The 16,455-nt window shown below is 37.3% G+C and overlaps 3 protein-coding genes across 3 annotated transcripts; 1 reads left to right on the top strand and 2 right to left on the bottom strand.

Annotated features, from left to right (window-relative positions):
• Positions 1–758: 758 nt before the first annotated feature.
• LOC147857901 (uncharacterized) lies at positions 759–4,018 on the top strand. The gene is made up of 6 exons (XM_087327719.1): positions 759–1,255; positions 2,017–2,256; positions 2,587–2,916; positions 3,244–3,408; positions 3,503–3,586; positions 3,699–4,018. Exons 1-6 carry the CDS (start codon positions 839–841, stop codon positions 3,819–3,821), a joined length of 1,359 nt encoding a protein of 452 aa, XP_087183845.1. The 5' UTR covers positions 759–838; the 3' UTR covers positions 3,822–4,018.
• Positions 4,019–4,313: 295 nt separating this feature from the next.
• LOC147857900 (protein TIFY 6a-like) lies at positions 4,314–7,722 on the bottom strand. Its single transcript, XM_087327791.1, has 7 exons — positions 7,388–7,722; positions 6,473–6,618; positions 6,209–6,357; positions 5,911–6,010; positions 5,448–5,697; positions 5,264–5,321; positions 4,314–4,662 (listed from the first exon to the last, which is right to left on the bottom strand). Exons 1-7 carry the CDS (start codon positions 7,584–7,586, stop codon positions 4,572–4,574), a joined length of 993 nt encoding a protein of 330 aa, XP_087183917.1. The 5' UTR covers positions 7,587–7,722; the 3' UTR covers positions 4,314–4,571.
• Positions 7,723–11,309: 3,587 nt separating this feature from the next.
• LOC147857899 (uncharacterized) lies at positions 11,310–14,361 on the bottom strand. The gene is made up of 5 exons (XM_087327845.1): positions 14,149–14,361; positions 13,912–13,987; positions 13,392–13,497; positions 12,201–13,139; positions 11,310–12,067 (listed from the first exon to the last, which is right to left on the bottom strand). Exons 1-5 carry the CDS (start codon positions 14,273–14,275, stop codon positions 11,600–11,602), a joined length of 1,716 nt encoding a protein of 571 aa, XP_087183971.1. The 5' UTR covers positions 14,276–14,361; the 3' UTR covers positions 11,310–11,599.
• Positions 14,362–16,455: the final 2,094 nt, after the last annotated feature.

The raw sequence follows: 16,455 nt of genomic DNA, 5'->3' as shown, positions 1-16,455 counted from the left end.
AATGAACCGATGCCTCATTTCCAAATTATTTTTGAGTTCTTGAGGTATTGGGAGCTATGATACAATTGGGATATGCGGAATGCCTTCACTTTTGATTCGCAAGTTGGGGTGAAAAAAATTGATGTAAAGTTAAAATGACTTCTTTTGTGGCAATTGGCAGTGCTAGAGAAGCCACGAAATCTCAACCATGAAGAGACAGAACTCTGCAAGGTCACATATTATCATATTCGTCATTTGAATTGGTGTGTAGGGTGGGATTGAGTCTGTCATCTGTCGTAGTAGTATTTTTTGCTCCCTAGAAGGGTTCCACACTTTGTAGTAAGTTTAGTCATGGTGTTGTTTTCTTTCTTTCATAATGAAAGCCATTATTTACAAGAGAGAGTGTGTGTGAGAGAGAGATCAACCCCTACATTCCACAATGGTATCTAGTGAATTAAGAGATATATGTGAAGTAATAGAGAGGTGAAAAAATTGGGTTTCGAACCCAATGCGCAGTGCTTGTAATGTAACAACTTACCGTAGGGTAAGCTAATTACGAGGTTGTCCAATGGAGACCAGGAGGTCGTGGGTTCAACCCCTACATTCCGTAGTGGCATCTAGTAAATTAAGAGGATATGGCCGGAGTAGGTTTCGAACCCAAGACATGATAGTGCGAGAGACAAGAGATAAAAGCTCAGAATTCTGAAAAAACAGCAAAGGCAGAGGGGTATTGTTTGTGAATTTTGTGGAGCAGGGGAGGGGTAGTTTTTGTAGTTCTCTCTGTCTCTCTGTGTGTTTGTCTCTTCATAGTTTAATGAAATTCAATTCTTAAACCTTGAGGGTAGAACAGATCTGAGCCATGGCTGTGGCCAGCCTTTGCCCCCTGTTCCAGCCCCAATTCTCATCTTCAGAGATTGGCAAGCCAAACCTTCATCTTTTGCATGTCACCTCAACCCATAGCCATAGGCACTGCCTATATTCACTGTGGAGCAAGAAATCTAATGCTTACCCGTACCTTAGGCATAATAGTGCCTCTTTTGGCCTTCCATCAACTGGGCATGAGAGATGCAAATCTAAAGCTTCCGACCTTGACGTTTCCATTGGTACAGAAGAAGAAGAAGAAGAAGAAGAAGAAGAAGAAGAAGAAACAGGGGATGATGATGTGAAGGATAATTTGAGAGATGCCATCATTAGCTTTCTTGAGACTGACATTGAGGAGGCTGCACAGAAGTATGATATGGAAGAAGAGCTTTTTGCCGAGATCGATTTTGCACAGGTTAATAGTGTCTATTTTCTTTGTGGATACTTTTGCTCTTTCTTTTATGATGTGTTGTTTTTTTGGGTGAAAAAATAATGTTTTTGTTTGCTGAAAATAAATTGTTATTATTGTTCATGAGTGATTTTTCTTATTATTTTTGGCAAGGAAAGAGGTGGTAGCTATATATATCAAGTGATAATAATGCATGGATCTGTATACATTCACGCATACATTCATGGATTTATGCATATATATATATATATATATATATATATATGTATGAATCTGCAAGAAAGAATACTAAGAATTATTCATTGTATGTTCGAGCTAGAAGAGAATACATGCATGTATTAATACACTTTCGTATGTTTGTGTATATGTAAACTTATACAAACACACACACAAAAACAAAATAATGCATGCATCCAAGCAAGCATTGATGTGTGTTTGATACCGAGACGAATATATATGTATGCATAGCAATGTATTTGTATATGTATGCATGTATGTAAGCATTTACACACAGATATATTTTTGGTTTGCAAATGGTATAGGCATTCCCACTGCAACAATTCTAATGGAATTTTGGTACAGTAACTATAAGCCCTGTTTCTCCACAAAACAATAATAAAATGAAATGGGAGATAATAAGCCCTGTTTGGGAGATGAAACAGTAACTATAAGCCCTGTTTCTAATGAAAGAAAGGAAGAAAGAGAAGAACATACGCATTATAGAAGGAAAAATGAAAATGTGGTATTCAGCATTTGTGTTTGTGCAGATAAATGCATTCACTGATAAACCATTTGGAGGAAATCCGGCCGCAGTGTGCTATCTTCCAATGAGAAGAGATGATCATTGGCTGCAGTGTGTAGCAAAACAATTCAATCTATCGGAAACTGCCTTTCTTATTAAAAGAGATTCTGGCAAGAGGAAATCGAAAGTCTTCAAGAAGACAGCTCAGGACATTCTTCATGATGTGGATGAATTTGATCTTCGATGGTTCACCCCCAAAGTTGAGGTATGCTTTTTTAAAACTCTTTTAAAATCGTTTTTACTAAGAAAGAAGTTTACCCAATAACTTGCTCATTTATTTTCACAGAATTCCGGACTGTGTTTTCAAATATTTCCCAAAACTATCCCTGGTCTCTCCGAATTCCCAAATCTGCTGGGTCTTGCTACAAAATAGAATTTTTAGATGAATAAATTGTAGAAAGAAGTGTTTGGGGAATTCGGAAAGATGAGTAGTTTCTTGAGAATTTTGGAAAAAACACTTTAGGGTATTCTTTTCTCCTGTATGAATTTCAATTTGCCTAAGGCTTTAGGTCTGCATTATTGAAAAAATAAACAGGTCGATTTGTGTGGGCATGCAACCCTTGCTTCTGCCCATCTTCTATTTTCTTCTGGAATCGTGGACAGTGATGCATGCCTTTTCCATACAAGATCCGGAGTCTTGAAAGCGAGAAAGGTGTTGGGTTATGCTGAGGATGAGGATGACAATTCAGGTGATACAAAAGCAACTAAACGAAAGAGACCAACCGGAGTGGGTGTGGTAGAACTTGACTTTCCACTCACATCATGCATAGAATCTGGTGATCCGGACGAGGCCAAACAATTATCCCTAGCATTGGGTGGTGCTCAAATAATTTATATTGGCAAAACATCTACGGGTGATTATTTGGTAAGCATAGTTTACTATGCACTAACAAAAAGAAAATAAAAATGAAGTGAATGACATTAATTTTCAGGCTTTTAGAAACTTTTAAGTTATTTGTTTTTGTCAAGGTTTTGAAATAATTGAATCTCCAAGATTTGTGAATAGTTTTAGAAATTTTATGAATAATATATCATGAAAAAGTGAAATATGTGGATAACAAGTAATATTGACTGAATGATTTATGCATAGTGAGTCCTTTGTTTACCTGTTTTGCTTTTTATTTTGGCTCTAACTTGTGGATCATATATTTGTTCCAAAGGATATGATAAATTATTTTGGTTTTTCTCTTAGGTAGAGGTTTCCAGCACTGCAGAGGTTGAACAAATCCAACCCCAGTTCTCCTATATGATGGATTTTAGTGGTAGAGGTGGTGTAATTGTGACCGCGCAAGCAGAAAAAGGCACTCAATATGATTTTGTATCTAGGTTCTTTTGTCCTAAAAGTGGCATCTTTGAGGTGAGTGATGGAGGTTTTTTTCAAGCAAGATGTTGTGCTGTTTATTACTTCCGGCTATGATTCTCCTTTGTCTTTTGTGAAATCCCTTTTACAGGATCCTGTAACAGGAAGTGCGCATTGTGCCTTGGGTCCTTTTTGGGCCAGAAAACTAGGGAAGGAAACTTTAAAAGGTTTTCAGGTAATGACATATTTTTGGGTTAACCCTAAAATCTAAATATCTGAACCCTGAACACTTTGTTTTTCTTTATGCATGCTAATAACATGGAGAATATTGAATGAATAATATCTAGGCATCAGAGCGTGGAGGTGAGGTGTTTGTCCGCGTGGATGAGAATCAAGGTCGAGCCTACATACAAGGTTCAGCTGTTCTCATCATGGCAGGAGTTTTGTTAAATACATTCCATGTTAAGTAGATCAATGATTTATTGTTATATGATTGAACTGAAAGATTCCCACAAAACCCCATATTGTTATATTTTCAACAAAACAACTTATTGCTGTAAATTGCATTGAGTGGAAGGGTTATAATGAAAAGTCCATTGACTTTAATAAAGGATTATAACAGGATACACACCTTTGCAATATCCTTTTCAACATCTCTCTTCTCAAATTCTAACATTAGTTACTTCAAATAAACCAGCTAAAATTTTCTTATCAACCAAATAAATTTCCACTTCAAAAGGAAACATTAAATTATTATTGGTGATTATTAAGAATTTTCATAAGTTTTGATATGTTCTTCGAAATATTGAACTCTTTCCCTTCATTATATAATCTGAAGTAGGTTTCAATACAACAATACAAAATCTAACTGAGCATTAGTAATTTCAGTTTAGTCTCAGGAACAGCTTTTCCAGCTTGCTACATAATTAAGCCTTCTTCAAGAAATTTTCAAGTATATAATATACATACCAAGAAGCATCTAAATGCGCATTATGAATCACTGCTAAGCCTCGATAACAGTTTTTCCGGCCTTTTTAAAAACGTTTTAGTCTAATGTACAATCTTTCAAGTGAGAGATTCTTACATTAAAACAAACAAATACTGAAGCACTGAATATATATATGTATGTATATATAAGTTATACCCACACATCGTGTGCCATAGAGGCTAACCAGATGTCTCCACTTTTCTTCAAGCAATCTTTCATTCTGTTCAGTCTATTATGCAATTGCGTCATTTGAGCTTGAAAGCCTCTCTTCCTCGTAATAGGAATTGTCTTGTTTCAATGGATATGGAGATTTCATTAGCAGCCTACGATCAGGTCAAACAAAGAATAGTTTAAAATAGGTATACATAACTGTCATCAAATATAATACGAGAATGCAATTTCTTGATGTTATAATCTCCTTCTCACAAGATGCAGAGATGCAATGAGACATCTTTGACATGATATAATCTCTTTTACTTTTTTACACTCTCCTCTACCTATGCTCTTCCAATAAAAACACAAGGTTATCTGTACCACTCCCTACTGCCCCCTAGGAGCAAAGTGTTGCATTCAAATCCAATGGCAATGGACTATTTTGATTCAGTCCAATCAAAATTGTCACAACCCATTGCCGCTTAGGAGCAATGGGTTGTTACTATTTTGATTGGACTGAACAAACATTTATCCTCATACTTTTCCCAATGGAGAAGAAGTCCAAAAGAAAGTATCATCATTTGCATGGATACAGTGATGTCATACACATGAAGGAAATCAATTTTCGGTAGTACACCCCATTTTTTCCCATTGTATGAAAGCAATCCAAGTGCAAGAAGTGCAAGAGAGTATCATCATTTGCGTGAATACAATGATGTCACATGCATGCTATACTTATGAATATCATTTTTTTGTGAAAGAAAAAGAAACCTTTCTCGGCGCTTTTCCAAGAACCGGGCAAGTGATGCTTTCCGAGCTTGTGGCAATGCTGTTAATATCGAGAGGATGCCAACTTTAAATGACAACACAACTAAAAACTTTCATATAAAGCTATCACATACACGAAATATTGCCATTAAATTCAACCAGCGATAGGCATTTTATGACACCTTACCTCTAGGAACCTCCAACTGGCCGTCAGGCAGTGAAATAGAAGGCAAACTCATATTTAGATATGCAAAACGAGCTCTACTGGCCGCTTGGTTCGCTTGGAAGGTTGCCATTACAGTATGGTCCTTTGACAAGTTTGCATTTGATTTCTGGGGCAATGCATTGGTGATGTCTCTATTTGCAACCAGATTTGAAAAGTCAATAGGACCACATTTTGGAGTGGTACCAGATGCCAGAAGCATGATTTCATAAGCCTAAAACAAAACAAAGAAACTGTGTGCTGAATAACAATGTTCCACAAATTTGGATGTGACCCAGCGCACTATTGCTTATAGATTTGTGAGGTTCTATCGCTTGTATTTCATGAATTCAGGCTTTGAGCTCTGGCTTTTATGTCAGTCAAATAGAAAACCTCTCATACATTCATAAGTTGAATTCATGACAACACTAAACGTGTCATTTGTTACCTGTTGTGCAGAAATATCATTGAAGACATTCACATTGCCTCCATAAAAAATGGTCAACGGAGCATTTACTTCCTTTTCCTTTGGTTCAGCCAAATGCATCCTATCCAGAGGTTTAAAAACATAGTTTGGAGGATTTAGTATAAGGGCAACATCAGAGAACACTTTTATACAGGCAGAGCTCTTACCATTTTTGGGTCATATTGGTATTACTAACACATTATGTATGTGTATATCAATACAATATATATTCTTTATTAATTTTTAACAACTGATTGCAAATCGTGATTGGGCTATTCACCTTGATTCTAGTCGAACCGAAGCACCACCAGATAGATCCATATCAACCTTGGGAGGAGGCATGCCTTTGGGCATCATTCCAATAACATTGGCAGGAAGATGAATCTGAGGGGCAAAGTCTTCAATGGGTTGCGAAGAACTATTTATCCCCTGCCAGAATGATATATATATATAGTTAATTACCCTTTTAGTCCTATGATGAGAAGGAACAACACTATTGTAAAATATCTAAAAAGAAATAACATTATAAGAAGAAATAACATACCTGTTTCCTTCTATTCAAATGTAGATTGGATCCATCCGTAAAATTCTCTGCACTTTGCTCGATGAATCTTTCCTCCTGGGAATTCATATATGGCATTGGGTATTGCATCATGGAGGGCTTGCTCCACATGTTATGGTGTTTAACACCTAATAATAGAAGCAAGACAATGAGTTTACACTTATTTTATAATACCCACATATTCCACGAGAGATAATAGAAATAAAGACCAAAGGAGATCAAATAATATATGTCTACATTTATTACAGGTTTATCATTCAGCAGCTAGATACTATGACATCATGGTTTTCCCACCCAAATATGCATGAGATACATACATATATATATACAACTAGGTACCTACACACACATATAAATACATACACAAAACCAAGCATTTTCAACCACCCTTTCACATCCTTACAAGCACAAAAAAATTAGTTTAAATTTATTTATAATGTTAATTCAGGTTCATTAATCTTGCTAACACCCTAAAGCTTCCAATCAAAATACATATATGCACACAACACATGCATATGCATATGTACTGATCTTGGCTAACAAATGACCTAGAGCTTCCATTAAACAAGCATATAAAAATACATACACATAAAAATACATAAAATGCACATATCCACTTTTCAGCAATGCCCACAAACACGCATATACATATGACACAAAAACACATATATATGATACACCCACACATACATACCACATAAATACATATACAAACATACATACGTAAATTCATTCACATGTTTTTCAGCAATGCACACACAGATACAAACTTATCACACACACATACACATACTGATATGCAAACAAACAAATAGGCGCACATATAAATATATATACAAAAGAACATATATCCGTACACGAGATAAGGTAATGATTCAGGCTATGGAGTTCAAATACCTCCAAATGCTCTGTTTCTGAGGAGGGTACCATCCACTGATTTCTCATAACGCTTTTCCTTCTTCATTTCTGGAGATGAAGAGGTTTTGCAGCGATGGCTGTGGAACCCATCCATTTTCGCTGCTTCACTGGGATGATTTCCTGCGAAATTGCCCAACCCAAGAAAATCCATGGCCATAATTTGCTTCTCTCCTTCCATTCCAATTCAAATTCCCTCTCAAAACTCAGAAGAGGAAAGAGGAAAAGAAGAAGAAGAAGAAGCAAAACAAACAAACAAAAAAAGTGCCCAATAAAAACAAGCAGATCTAGGATTAGGGTTAAAGGCAAACAAAGGGGGTCTGTGACAAGAAGGAAGAAGGCCTTAGTAGTACCTCTGTCAAAAGGTAAGAGCTGAGTCGGCTGTGGTGGAGATGAAGTGGAGGTAAGAGAGAGAGAAGAGAGAGAATGGTCACGTGACATAATTAGTCTCTAGCACCAAACACCCAAGTAGGCCCTAGGGGTATGGAATGGAATTACCCAAAACCTCCACCTTTTACTTAATTAGGAAACTACCCTTCCAACCCCCCACCCCCAAGCTCCTGTCAAATCTTCATTTTGCTGCTTCGTCGAGAATGATTTGATCGCCTAAACCCTACACACACACCCCCTCCAGAAAAGGGGTCCCCTTTCGTAGCCGATACAATTCATTTGTAACCCCTTTTCTCCTGTTATCCTCACACATAGAAAGAGCCCCCCCCCCCCCCCCCCCCCCCCCATTGGTAGCTCGAGATGATCCATTTGTACCCCTTTTCTCCCCTCCTCGCTTGAGAAAGAAAGAGTCGTGACCAACCAATACCCTTTCATCCATACGACCCATCCATCGTGCCCTTCTCATCCCTTTCCCTTTTCCCATCTTTCGGTCCTAATGATTCGTTAGTTGACCTACCCCCTTTAGTTAATGATTATGACCAATGTGTCTCAACTATTGATTAGATACCCCCCCCCCCCCAATCCCCTTCTTTGTCCCCATGATTCTTCACCCAAACCATCCATCTCGTTGCATTGAAAAGCTCCCCCTTCCCCCAACAAAAAAAGAAAAAGAAAAATACATTGTTCCTTCCACCTCACATCGAAAAATAATTGAATGCTCCAAAGCCACCTTTTGGGCTGTCCCAAAGGGTAATGCCAACTCGCTAGTCTCGTTTCTATGAATGCGAATTCCATTTCCCTTTACTTATCTTGCTTGAATCTCTAGGAATAGCCACGTAATGACTTCCAATCGCTTTTTGTCAGGTTTGTCTTTTTTAGGCATTCAATTGGCCCTAAAAATCCCTCTAGTTGATAAATAATAAAATCCCTCTAGTTGTAGTCGTGCCCGTTGCTCTTCTCTTTTTGTTTGTTTCTTCAAGAGTCAAGATTCAAGACTTACTTGTTTCATTTTAATAAAATACAAAGCTTTTAGCAAAACGAAAAGTTCGATCAAAATTCATCTAAGTGTCCTTCACAAAAGCAAAACAAGAAGTGGATGTTAAATAATAAGGGCTAAAACTATTCAAAATTACACTATCTTAAGTTGTATATTAATCAAGTAAATATACAATGTTTGATATATAGGCTTCTCCAATCAAAACATCCTCGGGTTTCCTAACAAGTTGCAATCAATGCACAACTCTAGATATTGATGATCCTAAAGCAAAATATCCAAGTAAAAACGAGGGCTTCTAGCAAAATATCCAACAAGGAGCCATATGCCCTCAATCAATATGTATAACTACCACGTGTTTAGTGAAGATGATATCAATGAGCATTTGTATCTATCTCCTCAAATTAAGCTAGAATGAAAGCATTTCCTAAGCATTTCTACTATTTGCTATCACCTATTAATCTATCTCTCACTAATAATGAAGGGAACCTCTAGCTTCCAAATGATGCTTTACTAATTCATTATTCCTTATTCCACGTGTAGTGAACTCTACTTGTGCCCTTTGTATCTCATCTCTTGTACAAGTCCCTTATCACCTGAACATGATACTACTACTATAGCTAATTCCATTTTTCCCTAGTAAACCTACAATGGCACACACTATGCTAACGTCTCGCACGATTCTCTTAGCAAAAGATAAGAAACTCTAATTTTGTTTATCTTCATGTTTGAACGGTTTAATGATTTGTGTATGACCTCGCTTTACTTTATATAAATTCTTCCCATCATGATATATGGATTCATTTCTCACAACAATTGCTTGTGAAATGTTTTAGTACTTAGAAAAACATTTATTAGGGAGGAATGTTATTTGTAAGAAACACTCTCCATTAGTTTTGGTGTATGAAATATAATACATTATTCATGAATGATGATGTTGTGCTTAATGAATACATAAACACATTATAAAATGATTCTTTTACACCACCTTTCTGTGCGATCTCCAACAACTTGTGAAATCTTGACATACTTTTTTTTTCCATTTAGCAATGCATGATATTACTTGTGGGAAACTCGAAATCAGGCAAAACCCCATAAAAGACTATTTAAGACTATTTACTCCATATCGTACTAGACAACATCAAAGAGATAGGAGATAAATATGCCCACCATGGTCCTGAAATGCTTGACAAACGTAAAGAATTTGTTGGAGGAAAAACCTAAATAGTTGATACGAAATGGAAGTTGATTCTCCAATTGTCTAGAGAGCTTCGTATTGTATCCATGCCAACAAAGGGTAGCATAGGAGTCAAGGTTCATGGTAAAAAGCCGAAGAGCTTTTGGAATTTATGAGAGATGAATCAAGCTTAAAAGCAATGAGCACGTTGTGGTAAGATGTATTGTATGTGAGCATATCTAGATTAGATGAAGAAGGCTTTCAAGTGTTTGTCCACCACCACCTACAAGCAATTTTCCTTGATTGCAACAATGTGATGACATGCCCCATCACAAGCAGACACTACAAAAATAGGTGTTCTTTAAGAACTGATGAATCCTTATAGCCTCCTTTGACTCGTCGTTCCTATTGAATTGATGGCTTGTGCTTATGCCACACTAATTACAAAATTATATCCCTCCTTTGTTTGAGTTACAATCCCAAATTTTTTTTGTCGAATATATTCCGTAAGAGGTCAATTAGCAGCTAAGTATAAATGTCAATCTTCAAGCCATGTGTCAAATCTAATACTCACGGCCATGTAACATTGAATATCATGTAACAAGGATCTATGATGCATACCATGGCCATGTATTTGTCTTAGATAAAGGAAACATATCTAGTACTATGTTTGCTATGGTCTTTAATATTTATATGTCCTTTGCCAAACAAAAAAATAAGCAAAAGTCCAATTTCCTAAAGGATCTTCAAATAACACTCCAACTTATGATTTCAAACCTTATCTTTATTGCACACAAATCTTACAATAACCAATCAAGTTGGTCTTTACCAAGCATTGAGCAAGTCATATATTCTAAAATCATTAAATAAAGCTAGAAGTATCATATGGAAGGTTTGTTTTGTGAGACGCCAAGTTAGGTAAACTAGACAAAACATACATAACATATAAGCACACACTTGTACACACAAAAAAGCTATATTGCCCACAAAAACCGAAACAACCAAACAAGCTCTTTGAAATGAGTTTATCGTTAACATATATGTTATTAAGAGACGTCATAGGGAACAAGACAAATGTTTCCTCGAACCAATATTAAGATGGATTTTGCGAAATAACTTGTTTGATTGTGACTAAACACATTAAACCTCAAGTCATCAGTAGTGATTGATATATAGCATAAGTAGATCCATTAGTACAAGTCTCTCTGTTATAATTGACCATTCACAACATTACATATCAAATAAGACAAATGTTTCCTTGAACCAATACAAAGCATGACGACATTGTTTTCAAAAGATTTGAGAAAGATTTCACGAAATAGCTTGTTTGATTGTGACTAATCTTTGGTAAAAAAAAATCATTTAAGGAGGCCAAAGCCCCCAAACAAATCTTTACATCTTTGCATCTTAAGTTCAAAGGCTTGCACCCTTGTAATCTTTTTAGATTATACACAATTGTATATAAGAGCCGCTTAAAATGGGGTACCAATGATCCAAGGGTTGAGAGTTCGACTCCTACACCCCAAATCTAGTTCCCTCTCCAAATTTAGAGAGTAATTAGCTACCTACTTACACAAAAGTGTATTCTACAAATTCCTTAATTTGAACATCAATAGATCAACATACATACCCTTCACCAAGGCATGGAATCTAGACAGAAATGATCTAGTTCAATTGTACCATCAAGTTCATTAATGAGCGGAGACTCGGTGCCACCACCAGACAGACTTGCTAGCCGTTGCTCGAAGATTTGCATGATCTCCACATCCTCTTTTCCATAATCATGGTCACCGAGCCAATTAGTGATGTGGCTTTCCTTAGAGTAAATAGAGATCTCGGGCAAAGATAAACCACTCCTACTGGCAACTGATGCTCGGCTTCCTCTCTCGCTTAAAGACTCATCGATGCTACCTTCGGGGTCAACAATAGTGCTTTGAGTCTGATCAGTGCTCACCGTACTACTTGTTGCCATCGGAGAATCTATCAAAGAGCTCATGGGAACTGCTCCTTTCTTCCCGCACTGAATACTGTGCAAAGATGATAAGGAGATATTGGACATGAAAGCACGGAGCCCTGACGATGTTGCACTCTTACAAGTATCCTGTACAGAAGACACACAAAAAAAGCAACATATAGAACAATAAACTTGAAAAACTGTTAAAAGCAAATAAGTTACATTTAGCATTGCATAGGAATCACCTCTAACCGAGATTTTATTTCTTAATCTGACATACCATTCGTTGAAGGACCATTTCCAAAGCTTGGTTTCCATTAGGATTTGTGGTACTAATTGTTGATTTATTGTTCCGGAGAGTTGGCTTCAGCGCCTTCCTTATTCCAATTCCAGCGTGAACCTCCCCTTGGGATGATGAGGGTTTAACTCTCCTTAGATTTTGTGATATCTTATCCCGAAGTTTACTTCCTAGCCCACCAATTGCTGGTGGTGTTCTATTGGCCATCTTTTCATTCGGTTTCACACCTCTGTTGGCATCATGCATGTTTGGCATCGTTGTCGATCGGCCCGACACATTTTTCGGTTTCGCACCTTGGTTCCCCTCGTGCACATCTGATGTCGAGGATCGGGATAGCCATCTAGGGTGTGCACTCGTATGACCTGGCTCGCCTCCATGATAGGGACCTCCTCCCGAATAGCCTCTAGAGTTGGACAACGATCTCCGAGATTGCATCGACCTCATCGGAGAGGTTGAGGAAGGCATTATCGTAGTTCTTGATGATGATGATGATGATGATGTGGCATCATTTGCTGAAGAAGATCTAACCAGAGAATCTGGGCTCATCCCCTGTCGTAGAGGAGTTGATTGCCTCATAGGTGTTGCCTGTCTCAAAGATGGTGAAGCTCGTGAATGGACAAGTGGTGACTGTGATCGGGCAGCATGGACAAGTGGAGACTGTGATCGGGCATTCATCGTCAATGAGCTGTGATTATGGGCATTCATCGCACTGGAATTCGGTTTCACGCTTGGCCATGATGATCGGCCATTAGCCTTTGCATCGTGAAGGTGAACATTAACACTTGAGACAGAACTCGGCTTTACACAGGGCATTGGTCTAGGCGACAAATGCCTTTTGTCCATCTTTGGGCTTGGTTTAGTAGAAGACTTTGTTTGGGATGAGAAGGATGCATTCACCGAACTGCGAGTAATGGTTTGGCTCTGCATTCAAACCAGGATTCAATAATCATCTCAACCCTAATATGTTAAGTGTAAAAAATGATCTCATTAAACATATTCAATCAGATATTTTCAGAGACACCAAAAGACCATTAACTTTTTGGATATGTTAACCATAAGACTACTCAGGATTTTAGAAAAACCACCAAGAATAACTGTTTTGAAAAACTAAATGTACTTTGGTGCTCTTTGTTCTTATATATATATAATTATTGCCAAAACATTCAAACTTACCTTGGAGAGCCTAGGAGAAACCTGTTTTGGTGCGGCTAACGAGCAACCGCTATTAAATTGTTTGAGGTCCATCGATAGAATCGGTGTTTGTGGAGGAGTGAGGAGCCTAACACAACAACAAGAAAGAAGATAAGACTCCGATCACATTATTAAAGTTAACCATACATTAATCGTCTTATGTAAAACTAATCAGAAGATGATTATCATGCTTAAAACCATATTATACATTGCGTAGATGATATATTTAAATAGGCAAACTATATATTTCCCCCTAACCACATTAGTAAATTTGAGCATTCCTTAATTACTTTATTTAAGGTAATCTAACATGATAAACCTCGCTAAAACCATACCATGTATTGTCTAGATGATATCATGTCTATATATAAACTAATCCCCTGATCACATTAGTAAAGTTAACCATAACTTAATCACTTACTTAAGCTAATCAAACATGACCATCATACATAATCATCCGATTACCATTATATAGTAGATGAAAACTGGAAGATTAGTATACCAGTCATAATCATTCTTTCCTTCTGAATCTGAGGAGAGCATATCATCATCTACAGAGTCATTTACTGTTTTTCGTCCTGAAAGAAAAATAGTAGGGGGTTTGAAAACACAAATAATACAAATGAATTAAACAGGATAAACTATAGCAGAAGAGCGGGAAAAGAAATGGATTGATAAAGAAATCAAGATACAAGCTTTAAAATAAATAGATACTAAGCAATGGATTCAAAAATCTAACCTCCATTTCTGGATTGAATCAAGACACTCGGCATTATAAACACTTGCCCATTCTTCTGCTTCTCTCTGTTTCTCATGTCTTGGAAGAGAGAGAGGTTCTCCTCTGTTCTATCATCGCCTCCTCTCATATCGTCCTCTTAAGAAGGAACGAGAGCAAAAGCAAAGAAGAATGAAAAAGAAAGAAAGAAAGAAAGAAAGAAAAAGAAATGCAGAGAGCGATGCAAGCAGGGACAGAGACCGCTGCAGCTTTCAAAAGGTAAAGCTATCCTATCTCTGTTATTGTTTCTTTCACAAAAAAGCTTCAGAAACATGAGGAGGATCCATGGGTATGATAGAAACAGGGGAGGAAGAAGGGAGGAAGGAAATCAAGCAAAAAAAAAGGGCTATGGAGATGAAAGAAGACTATATTTGTATGTATATGAGAGATGAGAGATGAGAGAGCCCCCCCTCTCTCTCTCTCTCTCTGTAACAGAGCCAATACTAATCTTGGGTTGGGCACATGTTAAGGGGTTAGCTCCTCCTTCAATGATTCCTAACTCTCTCTTCTCTGTCTCTGTCTCTCTGTCTCTGTCTCCCATTGATATATGTACATACATACATTATGATACATACATACATACATACAGAGAGATACTGTACATTACAGATCACCACCATCTTCATTCCATTCCAAGGCTTGGCCACATCCACATGCATCAGAAAGAGAGCATGTGAATGCCCAAATCATAAACCCTAATGTTGCCCTCGCGATTCACGCATTCAACATTCAGATCAGATCGATCCGCGTCACTGAGCTCGCACCTTTGTTCGTGAATTGTGTCTGGGCCCTTCTCGAGACACGCACGCACTCCGGAAGTGTCTTTTGAGACGACCTCGAACCCTCGATCCTCCGCGACCAAACACAGATGAAAAACCCACCTTCCTTCTCTAACAAGAAATGATGGGCCTACCCTGGCACTGAATCTAGATTCCATTCACCAGATTCCCATCAATATATCCTTGTAAACCGTCAACCTCTCATAGTAAATAGTAGTGTATTATAAATTGGTGTCCCCACGCCGATCTCTTCCTTGGTTGTAGATCAACACAAGACAAATCTACTAGCCTTCGTCTCATCAAATATATTGTTAGGCTTTTTTAACCCCTCTGGACTTGAAGATATTGTTGCTAACGTTGCAATGCTAGACATTTCTTTTTCTCATCCCTTTTTGAGTAACCTCCATAGAGAAATCATTGAGATTTGATCGAATCCTAATTCCGACTTTCTAGGAATGGGGTAGTTGGATGTGCTATTTTACTAAGCCTCCTTATTTGCGCGCTTTTCCCAATTATGGAATCCAAACCAAGGGATAAAAAGAAATGCTAGATGCTTCAGATTACTAATCATATTGAATGAAATCATGCATGCCAAATCACCAAGAACCGAACAAACTAGCTCGAATTCTTCAACTATATTTCCCAATAAAGCTTTTTAATGAGGATTTTGTTCTGTCATGTGAATATCTTGATCCATGAAGCAAGAGTTGGTTTTTGAATCCAAGAGAGAAGACATGATAAATTGATGACACATAGCTATATTGAGTTCGACTTTAATGTAAAAATTGTGCTAACTCAATTCAATAAAATAGAACCAATATTGCGAAAATACATTTGAATATCTTGAATGGTCTAAGCGAATCCAATGTTGGTTAGATTCACTTGTTTAACTATTATTCTAATAAACTCAAAAATTAGAATTTATTCGATGAAGTAGGATTAGTAGATCTAATGGGAGTCTTGGAAACAAGTTTATCATTAGCATATACTTGGTTTGGTTGACCTCTTGACATGTGCAAACAATGCACTAAGACGTGTGTGGGGCCACCACACTAAGAACATAAGGGGTTTGCTTGAAACAACTAATTTTCACTTTCAAATAAAGGTCCTCAAATATGTGTCACCTCGATCTACATCAAAGTAGGGTGGTTTATAGGAGGAAGGTAGCCCTAAAGGTGGAGTTATGGCCACTAAGGGATAATTCTACTTTATCTAGGGGATTATATTTGTTGCTACTCAAATAATAAATCATTATAATATAACATCATTCAATTTCCTTTGTAAGGAATTGAGAAATATTCATGAAAAGTAAGACACACATCCTTCACGTGATTTCAAAGCCCATGCCAAATTTGCACCATTAATACCTCTTCATCTCAAGTAATACCACATATAAGAAGGCAAACTCTACAAGGGCATTTGGATTAGCTATCATGGGACCCAACGATGTATTGTTGAAAAACTCAAGGACGAACTAATGGAAAAAGCTGGT

The sequence above is a fragment of the Azolla caroliniana genome, unplaced genomic scaffold (assembly GCF_043228905.1).
Source record: "Azolla caroliniana isolate FFs.n. ecotype wild unplaced genomic scaffold, voAzoCaro1.0.p SCAF_11, whole genome shotgun sequence".
Taxonomy (NCBI): domain Eukaryota; kingdom Viridiplantae; phylum Streptophyta; class Polypodiopsida; order Salviniales; family Salviniaceae; genus Azolla; species Azolla caroliniana.
Note: the sequence above shows the minus strand (reverse complement) of the source record. Positions and strands in the feature narration are given on the sequence as shown.